The sequence below is a fragment of the Acyrthosiphon pisum genome, chromosome X (genome assembly GCF_005508785.2).
Source record: "Acyrthosiphon pisum isolate AL4f chromosome X, pea_aphid_22Mar2018_4r6ur, whole genome shotgun sequence".
NCBI lineage: Eukaryota > Metazoa > Arthropoda > Insecta > Hemiptera > Aphididae > Acyrthosiphon > Acyrthosiphon pisum.
In genome coordinates this window covers 69,401,051-69,413,466 of record NC_042493.1, presented here as the reverse complement: position 1 = coordinate 69,413,466, position 12,416 = coordinate 69,401,051, and the positions used below count along the sequence as shown (strand labels likewise).

At 27.1% G+C, this 12,416-nt stretch overlaps 2 protein-coding genes across 2 annotated transcripts in view; one reads left to right on the top strand and one right to left on the bottom strand.

Moving 5' to 3' along the window:
* The first annotated feature begins 4,388 nt into the window (after positions 1 to 4,388).
* LOC100167087 (translation factor GUF1 homolog, mitochondrial) lies at positions 4,389 to 9,012 on the top strand. Its single transcript, XM_001951479.5, has 10 exons — positions 4,389 to 4,827; positions 5,269 to 5,623; positions 5,690 to 5,958; positions 6,023 to 6,262; positions 6,326 to 6,453; positions 6,516 to 6,653; positions 6,718 to 6,932; positions 8,022 to 8,150; positions 8,212 to 8,295; positions 8,771 to 9,012. The coding sequence occupies exons 1-10, from the start codon at positions 4,544 to 4,546 to the stop codon at positions 8,903 to 8,905; spliced, it is 1,977 nt and encodes a 658-aa protein (XP_001951514.1). The 5' UTR covers positions 4,389 to 4,543; the 3' UTR covers positions 8,906 to 9,012.
* A 395-nt stretch (positions 9,013 to 9,407) lies between these two features.
* Positions 9,408 to 12,416, bottom strand: part of LOC100160312 — a 22,444-nt gene continuing 19,435 nt past the window's right edge. Inside the window, exon 4 of the mRNA XM_001952762.5 lies at positions 9,408 to 11,050. Within this exon, the coding sequence (XP_001952797.2) occupies positions 11,007 to 11,050 (44 nt within the window). The 3' untranslated portion in view covers positions 9,408 to 11,006. The remainder of the gene's footprint in view (positions 11,051 to 12,416) is intronic.

Here is a 12,416-nt window from a genome sequence, read left to right as displayed (position 1 = left end):
CAATCTATCTGCGGTAGATCGCGGACTCCGTGCTATTTGTACGTAAGTGTATAATTTAACTCTACGCAATATCAAAGTTATACCAAGTTTGTCGTTTTTACTTAATTCCAACTACGATGGATTAATATAATCAATTAATACAAAAACCTAACCTAACCGTACTAAAATCTAATGAGTAAAAAAAAACAAATATAACCCTTTTTAAATTAGCCTATCTTCTTCCCAGTGGTCTAATCTACCCAATTAAGAGGCCATAACTCCGGAATTACTTATAGCACAGCATACAAACTTAGATAATAGCCGATTCTCAGACATATAATTATTATATTGATACGAATAATAATATTAATCAACAAACATGCCAGATTAACCAATAGCAACCAATATATAATACACTATTATTATTTTTATAATAATATTTTTTTATATATATATATATATAACCATAGCAACCATTTATAAACAAATATTTCTACTGTAAATTATCAAAATCCCTGTTTGAGCACTTCTATTATTTTTTTCTTGACAACCCTTATCACTTAGGGGTATGAAAAATAGATGTTAGCCGATTCTCATACCTACTGAATATGCATACGAAAATTCATAAAAATCGGTCAAGCCGTTTCGGAGGAGTATGGCACGAAAACTGTGACACGAGAATTTTATATATTAGATGACTTATGGGTTATGCGTGAACTATTGATAGGAGAAGATCATCTATGTAATTATTTAGTATACAAACTTGAAGTACATAATATCATTGATTATACATAGTATGTATAATCAATGATAATATTCACCGGGTTCAGCATAAACATTTTGATCATCGCAAACAATTGTATATTTTTGCATACCAAATACTGACGTCTTTAACAGTATGTTTATAACAAATTAAATTCTTTGAACATAATATAGAATGCATCGAAACTTAATATAATAACTAATAAGATTTAAACCAGGGACGGCCTACCCCCCCCCCCAGACATATTTTAGACATATTTTATTATAATTCTACAGATCCTAAAACTTACTATATTACTATATTTCAAATCACATAATATATGTCTGATAATATAATATTATATTATTATACGTAATATCTATTATTTATTAAGAATAAAGGATAATAATTTATTATAATTGTATTTGTGTTGTAAAAAAATTGTTGGGCCCCCCCAGATCTTTGCTCTGGATCCGTGCCTGATTTAAACTAAAATGTTATTGATTAAAATGATAAGCACATTCAAATGAACAAAATATAACGTCATTATCATCAAAGAAAAATCGTAATTCCCTCACGATAAAAGACGAATGCAGTTGACGAAAATATTCATAAACCTCATTATGCAATGTGACGTATTATGTTCGGTGGTATATAACTAATTAAGTACGTCGGAGAGGTTGTCATCACTCATCAGGTATTATATCTGCTAAAAATGTATTAATAAAATGGTTATAATTTTTAAAATTAAAATTAATTTATTTATTAACATACAAAGAAATATTCCCAACGTGAAATGTTCGAATTTCAACAAAAGGCATAAAAATCTCGGAAATATACAAATTATTTTAAGTAAGTAATTCCTAAAAATTTTTCTGTTTAAATTTAAGTTTTTAAAATGTAATACAAGATTCCTTATAAGGTTATCTAACTTTATCAAAGAAAAAAAAATGTGTAGAAGGAAGTCAAATTAAATTTTTATGAGCGTTTGAAGTTCACATTTTTTACAAATTAAAATTAAGAGTAGGTATTCACTTGATTTCTCGTATTTCGATCTTCTTATTTTGTTGTAATTCAAAAATGAATAACTGTAGACACTTGAGATTTATATCATACCTATGTTTATTTTATCAATTCCTATATTTGATAAAATTTTCAAAATATTTTGATCTTGAGCTGTGACAATTTGGACAAATCTTGACAATTTCAAATTTATTTGTTAAGCCAAATGCGTCAGAGTTTAATACAAGGTTCCTAATATACTTCTTAAATAGCAGTTTTAAAATATTAAAAATACATAATCTCAATTTTTTTTTATAAGAATTTTAAGTTCGAAATAGTTTATAAAATGTTCAACTTTTATAGCTAAGGATTGAAAAATTACAACAAGGTTCCACACTTCCACGTAAGTATAGGTTATTCTGTAACCAAAAAATCTCAAAAATATAAAAACACAGTTTGTTTTATAGTTATTTTATGTTAAAATTTGTAGGGAATTACATATTAAATACCTAACCAAGAATAATAATTTTAGTTATTTTTTTGTAATTTTATAATATTAATTCAACTACCCTTATGCTATCTTTATAAGGGTAATTCAACTTACTGACTATACCGTATTAATAATAAGTAATAACAATATAAATATAATATAAAATATCCACACTGACAAACCGTCACCGCTCAGAATCGTTTTTCGTATACAATTATATATCATTGAATTCAAAAGATGAACCTAATACCATCCATTATACAGTGACCTACTTGTAACCAGCTACTGTACAGCAGAGCGATTTCTCACCTTTTATAGTGTTATTCGGTTCAAATGAAATATTTTTAATACCTACATGTGTTTCGAGTTTTTGACTCGTAAAACTGGATCTTGAAACCATATTATTAAAACTATAGTATAGTTTAGCACGTTATATATATTTATCAATTAATTAATAGCACGTTTTATATTTTAAATTACAAAAGTTAAGTTTATGGACGCAAATTCTAATTCTAATTTCGACACAATTTTCAAATTTGGATTTTCTCTTTACTGTACAGTATATGCGACATCCATTAAACCTTGGACTAGTATAGTATAATATGTTTCACTGTTTATTTATTACCTACTTATTTTAAACCTTAAAAGTATTTGAAATGTATTTATAATATTTTCTGAATGAATAAGTTATATGGAAATTATAATATATTATGTAGATTACATGTAGGTACATATTAACTATATTAAGTAAAAAATTTTAATTTGGTAATTTAACAACAAGTTGTTTAAAACATAACAAGTAACAACCCTGTATTTATGTACTTATTGAAAACTATGCTTACAAAAAATAACCAAAAACCACTTGTCATCAGACATCGCAGATTATCGGATTATAATAAACAAATTACAAAACACTGTTATTCGACGATTGTATTTTTTTCGAGTTAAAATCTATTTAAAGAACTATTATATACTTATTTACTATTTCTCAATTTATTATTGCTATCTATATCTTCTACAAAACCCCATCGGTGGTTATACATATATTATTACGTTCTGCAGTGACTCGGCGCAGACACGGATCCAGAGCAAATATCTGAGGGGGGGGGAACAATTTTTTTTTCAACACAAATACAATAATTATAATAAGATATTATACTTTATTCTTAATTTTAAAATTTTTTCATAATAGTTTATATAAGCACCTAATCAATGTGATATATAAATTATTCATTATTTAATATAAAAAACGACAATGTGAAAATAAGTTTAGATTTTGTATATTTGTTATTTAATATATAATATTTATATTTATAAAAAAATATGTCTAGGGGGGGCCTAGGCCCCCTTGGATCCGTCCCTGACTCGACGGTCTACGCTACAACAATAGTAGGTACCTATTGTGGAGTATTTACTAATATTATTTCAGAACACAGTACAGCACTATACTACTACAGTCCCGTGCCCACATTCAATTTCGACAAGTTCCGATTTACAATTATTTACGAATCCCAATTCCGGGGTTTGAAATTGATTTTAAATATAGATATAAATCGTTAAAAATCATCTGAGAAAACAAAATCAAATGATATTTAAATCGAAAATAAATTAAATCGATTACCAAAGTAATAACGATTTTACATTTTTTTATATTACCCATTCAAATAGATTTAAAATTTAAAAAAATGTTATTTTAAATTCAACAATAGCTGATCATTAGGTATAGGCGTGTAATGTGTTTATTATGTGTAAATAATAATAGATAACTAATATTTCGTTTTCTCCGGTCAATTATACAGTATTTCTCGTAATTTATTATAAATCATAAAAATGTAAAATTAATATTTTAAATAGAAAAAAGTAAAATTACAATGCTATATTAATATTTGCTATTTTGCTGCAATACTTTAAATTCACAGTCGATGCGATGTTTATTATGCAACTGCCCAGTTCGACTGTTCGAGGCATACGTTTTTCTATATCACTACTGAACTACAGTAAATATTAAAATATTTTATAGGTAGGTAGGTACTCGAATACTAATCAAATTTTTGGATCGAGGTAATGGATAATGGAAGCAGTCACTTGTCAGTGAAGATGACGCGATCTCCCCTTTCATGCGGACCGGCAAATTATCGCCTTATCAGAAAGTGATAAGCGTCAAATGGTCCGGCGGCGTATATCATAGGTAGGTAATTGCCGAGTTAATAACTCGTACAACTCACATTAACTATGACTTATTATTGTTAATAGTTACTTATACACTTAGGTATCAGTAACTTATAGGGTTTTGTTCCCCCGTGTAGGGTGGATAATTCGTTTTTACGAAAATGAAAGTGATATTTAGAGTGTTGAGATCATATTATGGATCGAGTATTTTAAACAAATACAAGAGTAGTTCATCGTTTATGTTCACAAGTTATCGTCGTTCTTCGGATAACACTGAAGGAAGAACAGAAGTGACACTCAAGTATCAGAATATACCAAGTGAAAACATTCGCAACTTTAGCATCATAGCCCACGTAGATCATGGCAAGAGCACGTTGGCCGATCGGCTATTGGAATTGACAAATACCATCTGCATCGAGGAAGGCAAAGCCCAAGTGCTTGACAGGTAAAAATAATTTTTATTCGTGTAAACATTTAATCACGTTTGAGTTGAAACTTATATCGAAGAAGGCGTAAATGGTGATTGTAGTGTACCTAGGTATTATTGATTATATTCTGAGAAAAAAAAAATGATTAACATATCTAATACCTGAATAATTAAATAATATCAATGATTAAAATTCTCGAGTTTATAATTTATACAAGATAATATTTAACTTGAATAATAAACTAAAAAAGTGTTTGTACAATAGCGCAGTAGCTAGATAAGAGATATTTTTATACAAACATTAGTACAACAATTTATCTGTATAATTTTTAATTGAGTCAAGATTCTTAAAAGTTAAAACTACTTTATCATAGGTAATATATGAATAACACTTAAAACAATTCATCTTCATTTAATTTTGTAAGAAAATATAATTTATTATTTATATATTCATTCCAGGTTACAAGTAGAAAAAGAAAGAGGCATAACAGTGAAAGCTCAAACAGCGTCATTGTTTTATAAAAGCAGAGTAGACGACCAATTATACCTGTTAAATTTAATTGACACTCCAGGTCATGTCGATTTTTCCAATGAAGTTTCTAGATCGTTATCAGCATGTCAAGGTGTCATACTTTTAGTGGATGCTAACCAAGGTGTTCAAGCTCAGACAGTGGCTAATTTTTACTTGGCCTTTTGCCAGAATCTAATTATTGTACCGGTATTAAATAAAGTTGATTTAAAAAATGCCAATCCAGAAAAAGTAGAAGAACAACTGCGTGTCTTGTTTGACATTGAGCCAGAAACAGTCTTAAGGGTATAGTATATATCAATATATTATTAAGAATAAAATAGTAATTTTTTAAATAAATAATGTATATAGATATCAGCCAAGCAAGGGACTGGTGTAGAAGATTTATTAGAATCTATCGTCACACGATTACCACCCCCGGTTGCTAATCGTCAAGCACCATTCAAAGCTTTGATTTTCGATAGTTGGTTTGATAAATACCGTGGGGCTGTAGTACTAATTTATGTTCAAGATGGATGTGTTAAAGAAGGTGATATAATAACAACTGTGTACTCTCAAACAACATATACTGTAAAAAATGTTGGAATACTACGGCCAACAGAATTTAATACGGGAACATTGTATGAGTATAAATTGTATAAATTGTATAAAATATATTTTAAATTAACATTTTGAATTTTATAGAGTAGGTGGTCAAGTTGGATTTCTAACATGTAATATAAGATCAGCTAAAGAAGCCCATATTGGAGATACTATACATTTGAAAGATGAACCAGTTGAACCATTTCCTGGGTTCAAACCTGCTCAACCAATGGTATTTGCTGGGTTATTCCCTATGGATCAATCATTACACATGGAAATGAAAAGTGCTTTAGAACGATTAACACTCAATGATTCGGCTGTTAGTATTACAACTGAATCAAGGTAAAAAAAAAATTTAAACAAAACAGCCATTTTACTTTTACATAACCTATTTATTTATACCAGTCCAGCACTAGGTCTTGGTTGGAGATTAGGTTTCCTTGGCCTGCTACATTTAGATGTATTTAATCAGAGATTGGAACAGGAACATAATGCTCAAGCTATTATGACAGCTCCTAGTGTAACATATAAAGGTTAGTTTTTATCCAAACTGTTAAAAATATTGTTTATTTTTTTAATGCATAAAATATTTCAGCTAAAGTTACATCAAAAAAATTAATTGAAAAGTATGGCAGTGATGAATTTTGTTTTTCTAACCCAATGGATTTCCCTGATCCAACCTTCACTGTAGCACTCTATGAACCGTTTGTTCTTGGTACCATCATAACTCCTGGTAAAAATAAACTATTTAATATTGACTACATAATATTTTATTAACAATACAATTTAATCAACAGATGAATATTTGGGAGGTGTCTTGTCATTATGCATGGAAAAAAGAGGTGTACAAAAGTCATCTACTAATATTGATAACACCAGAATAATGATACAATGCTATTTCCCATTGAACGAAATTGTCGTAGACTTTCATGATACACTTAAATCAATTACATCAGGTTTTGGAAGTTTTAGTTATGAAGATCATGGATATGAACTCTCAAATCTAATAAAAGTATAAAAAAAAATAACAAACATAATATATATTTAAATTGTATAATATACTTAATACACAAGCATATTATATTCAGTGTTGTAAAGTATTAAGGATAGTTATTGAATATTGTCTATCAACAAGTATTTGAGTACATTTTAAATAATATTTTACTGTATTGGATGTATTCTTTAAATTACTTTTTTTACTCAATTAAAAATATATTGAATTGTTCTTAAAACAAACAATCACCACCAAAATCTTATCGTTTTAAATACTATACTAATGCTAATTATAAGCAATATTTTTCAATAATAAAACTTTCATTAGTAAAATGTATTAATCTTGATAATTATATTAAATTTAAACATATTAATACATCAGCATCTTGGAAAAATATATATCATTATTGTTAAAAACTGGTTTTATCACAAATTCATTTAAGTTTTATTTATTTAAATTTTATTAGTATAATTAATAAAATTTTTTTACAAGTTTAACCTTGTTGTGTAATGCATGATGGTTCCCAACTTTTGTATAACCCATAACTTATGTTAATGAGTTTTACTGGAAAGAGTTACAATTATTAGTAACAATATTATAAAAGTAAAAACTCATTAGTGGATTGATAATACTTTTATTATTTTATTTCCATTGTAAAACTTAATAATGTATAACACTTAATTACTTAAGTAGTAAATAAAATAATAAATAATAAGATATTAAAACCACAAACTATATTTCCATACTATAAACCTACTATAAACTATTAAGAATTATTTTTAACAACTATTTTGTAAATAATTGTAATTTAGAATTTAGTTATTAATAACCCAAAACAAAACTTTACTGATATTTAAAATTAGGACATTTATGATGAAATAAAAAATGCATCTGAGTTATTATAGTTCTTAATTGATTAAGAAAAAAAAGTTCCAATTTAAAAGTTGTCTCAAATACTTTTTAAAAGTATTTTTAATATTACTTAAAAACATTACAAAAAAGTCTGTATATAATAAGTAATATTTTAAATACAACACTGAAAATATTTACCACATTCTAATACTAGTTCTTACATTTTACACTTAAATAATTGCATATTTTTTTTAGTTGAATATTTTGCTTAATGGAAATGTTGTTGAAGAACTTGGAACTATAGTTCATGCAAGTAAAGCTGTAAGCCTTGGGCGTAAGATGGTATTGAAATTAGTAGACATGATTCCAAGACAAATGTTTCAGGTAATATTTTAATTACTGATTTATCATTGATATCTACTAACTGAAAATTGAAATAACATAGATTGCAATTCAAGCTTCAGTGAAAGGAAAAATAATTGCAAGGGAAACATTAAAAGCTTATCGGAAAGATGTAACATCAAAACTTGTAAGTGCACAAACATATTTGTACTTTGATAGTAATTTTAATAATTTCATACAAATAATTAGCTGTAGTTATTATGTATAAAAACAAATTATCATTTTTTGTTTTTTTTTTTTATTTTATATGTTGACATAATTAAGGATAGTATAATTATATAAGAATTCATTGTTTAACAATTAAATATATTATGAAATATTGGTATTAAATACTGACATTGGTTAAATTCACACATTATAACAATATTTATCAGCTATACTTAATTGATTTAATATTCTAACACAATACTTAAATATTTTATACTATTTAACTACATATAATTAAGTTCTAAGCATAATAATTATTTTTTTTTGTAAGTATTCTAATTGGATTTAATTGTTATTTGCCTCTAAATGTAGCTACTGTTTTTGACATTATTTTTATATATATTAATAAGTTATGATATTAATGTCTAACAACAATTTGTTAATTTATTTTATAGTGTGGGAAACGTGGTGGTGATATAACAAGAAAAATGAAACTCTTAAAACAACAGTCGGATGCTAAAAAAAAAATGAAAATGGTTGGAAACATTGAAATTCCCCGGGATACATTCATTAATGTTCTGAAACGTTGACAGTTCTATGCAATATTCTATAAACTGTCATTTTTTAATTGATATGAAGTTTATATTTTTGTTATAATTGTCAGTTATAAATAGTAGTAAATAATTTTGTTAACAAATTTCATTGTATTTTAATTTTTTAGTCTTAGCTGTATTAATATTTAACATGTCAATGTATGGTTCCATAATGATTCCATAATGTGTTTTTTTCCTTTTGGTTAAGTTTTTTTATTACTTTTTGGGATTTAAATGTCTGGTGTGCCATTTTAAAAACAGCAATGAGTTGCAACTTATAAAGCAAGGCCATATAACGACGCTGGCCGTAACAGCATATGGCGTAATACTGTTGATTTCCAGGCACCTCCAAAATGTAAACTATGTATGTAAATGTACAAAATCAAATTTTGTTATGATGACTTATTTTTACGATCCCCTGACCGTTGTCATAGATGATACTGACTGTATTTGAAATTGTTAAAAATATATTTTTTACATTGGCATCTGACATGCAAAGGTCTAATATTTAACAGATAATAATAATAGCAGATTTTTGAATTTTTTTATGTATCAACATTTTAAAATATGTAATAAGTTAAATATTTATTAATATAACATTCCCTCCTTGTACCTAACCCTTCAGCATTTCATTTTATAAATATAATTTAATACCTATTGGCAATAACAAAAATGGGGTTATAAGTATAATAGTGTTTTAGATTCTCATTCCAGTTTCATTTTTCTGTAATTTTTAATTATGAATAATGACAATTGTAATTTATGAAGAATCTTAATGGCATACCAATTTAACAAATTAATAATTTCAGCCATATATGAAAAACACACTTAAGTTCTAACAGCTACAATATTCAATGTGTATATTTACTAATACATCAATAAAGTTGTGTATTAAATACTATAGTTATTATAATTAAAAGTTATAATAATTTGTATAATATGATTGAATATTTTTGTACTGATGTCTTATAAGCTCTTAATCGTCCAAACAATAGTATATTTCTTGAGCACAGTACAACAACACCATATGGGTATACACTATACTATATCTATACATCAACCAGTACGGCAACCAAGGCAATTCATTGAGATATTATCAAAATCTAATTATTTATATTTTACATGGTATTAATTATTAATGTACTATGTTTACTTGGTGATTTCTTTTTCATTAAAAACAAAATGCAATAGCTTAATCCAAAATATTGGCAGCTTGTAAATTAATATTTTTAACTAGTCCAGTTGCTACAGTGTCATCGAAGAGGTTTATAACATGACTATATAAGAAATTGTTAAAAAAAAAACTATTTTAGATTCTCTTGGTGTCAAATCGACTTTCAGACATCTTTTTACAATTTAGACGAACTTCAGAAATAAATATAAGAGGAATTATTCAATATTTGTCTAGTCTAAAAACTAGAAAAAATGAAATTTGTTTAATACATAAGTAGGTAATTTCGATATTTTATGCGACTATGTTTATAGTTTGTGAAATTCACTATTTTGTAAAGTTATGTAATAGATAGGTACATAACTAGGAATGATTCCTGTTTTGGAAGTTTTGTTAAAATAATTAATCTTCTATTAATCAATTGGATTGAGTCTCAATCTAAGTGCGAGTATTTTTTTTTATTTGATAGGTACCTATCAACAAATTCTTTATTTCTCGAAGTCTCGACATTTAACTAGGTTAGGTACTGATGTTGGATACTTCGATGGTTAAATTACCCTTTTTCGAAACAATTTAGTTGCGGCACTGGTTCCATTGTTCCAACACAATTCAACTTAAATTTAAACGTAGGTATAATAATTATTTCTATTACCTATACATTTATTATTAGATATATTTTTTTTTATTAGGTACATTTTGTTATTAATAGTAAACCGTAACACCGAAACGAATAAAGAAATTAATTTATAATAAACACGCGCAAATGCACGATTGATAAATACGTAAACCCTATAGTAATAATTATAATTTATATTAAGGAAAAGTGCGTAGCGCTGCAATCTTCAGTGATAGAATGTTGTTGGAGAGAGTTCCGCAAAAATACATCTGAGGCCTCAACTTCTGATCAGAATACAACAAACGTTTTATTCAATAGCGCGAAGTGTAAATAGGCCGCCGGGGCTTTCTGTTGGCTGAAAAAATATTGAAAAATAAACGTTAGCGATATCATAAACTATAGGTATTTAAAAGCTTAAGGTATTAAACTATATATAGGTATTAAAAGAGTAGGTACTAGGTAGATAGGTAATTTGACTAATGCAGATTAGGTCATCGCATAGAGTGTAGGTATGAAGGTACGATTTGCTTAGGGTTCAAATTATATGAAAAAGCGATTGTTTAAGTTTGTATGGCTATACAGTAATATAATACTATAGGTATACCTACTTGCAATGAAAATTTACTATACATTGTTTACACGGGCAAATAATTGTTGAACCAATGCACTGAGTAGTGAGTACCAGAAGTAGGCTATATACATCTGGCAATAGTGACGTACATATTATAACCAATGACTTGAGAATGTGAGATAGGTAAGTACATATGGAAATTTAAATTTACTAGGTACCTAGTTACTATAGTGCGGCTAACGAAGTTAGGCGGGTGATTCTAGTGTCACAAGTGGCGTTTTTCGGTAGGGCTATCTATACCTATATAGATAGTATACTATATAGACTGACCGACGTACAATTTTAGTCTCTAAATGTTTACAAAAATTATATTAGGTGCAATTGACTGTCCTGGAATTATCTCTTTAATCCATTTTAAAATTAATAGCCTTAATACTAGAGATCCAAAACCTTTTTATCCACTTTTTTCAACTAAAAATAATTATATCTTTAACTCTCCTGCTAACCTTCTTATGGCTGCAGGTTTTGTCTTTGATTATATTTTAAAATGTATTATTTTAGATTCTGAGTGGAACGATTAATGTATTGATTTTACAATGATGTGTGTTTTTTTTTTAAATTTTTTTTTGTGTCTGTGTACACGATAAGTAGTCGAAATAATGCTTCGATTTTCAACTTCAATATCTTGTTCGATTGGAAAGTGAATATCGTTGGTGCATAGGGGAGGTCCAAACTTAAAATTCCCAGTAATTTTCAAAAGTGCTAAGAAAAACCAAAGAAAAATTAAGGAAAAACGGGAATTTTTACGCAAAATCGATTTTTCACAAAATTGAATTTGGTTTTTGGTGTAACTTTAAAAAAAATGACCGTAGATACATGAAATTTTCACTGGTTGTTTATATTTCCATTGTCTATACGACTATAAATGATAAAAATTTCAAAAAATTTGATTTGTTTTGAGCTGTTTACGGACAATTTCTGTTTCCAATTTAATTAGTTTTTTTTTCTATGAATGTCAATAAAACTTTATTTGTTGAGTAAAAAACTTGAAAATTTAATACAAGGCTCCTACTATATTGTTATAATGAGATCTGAAAAATATTAAAAATCCTTAGTCACAGTTTTTTTTAATGGCATTAAAGTTCAAAAT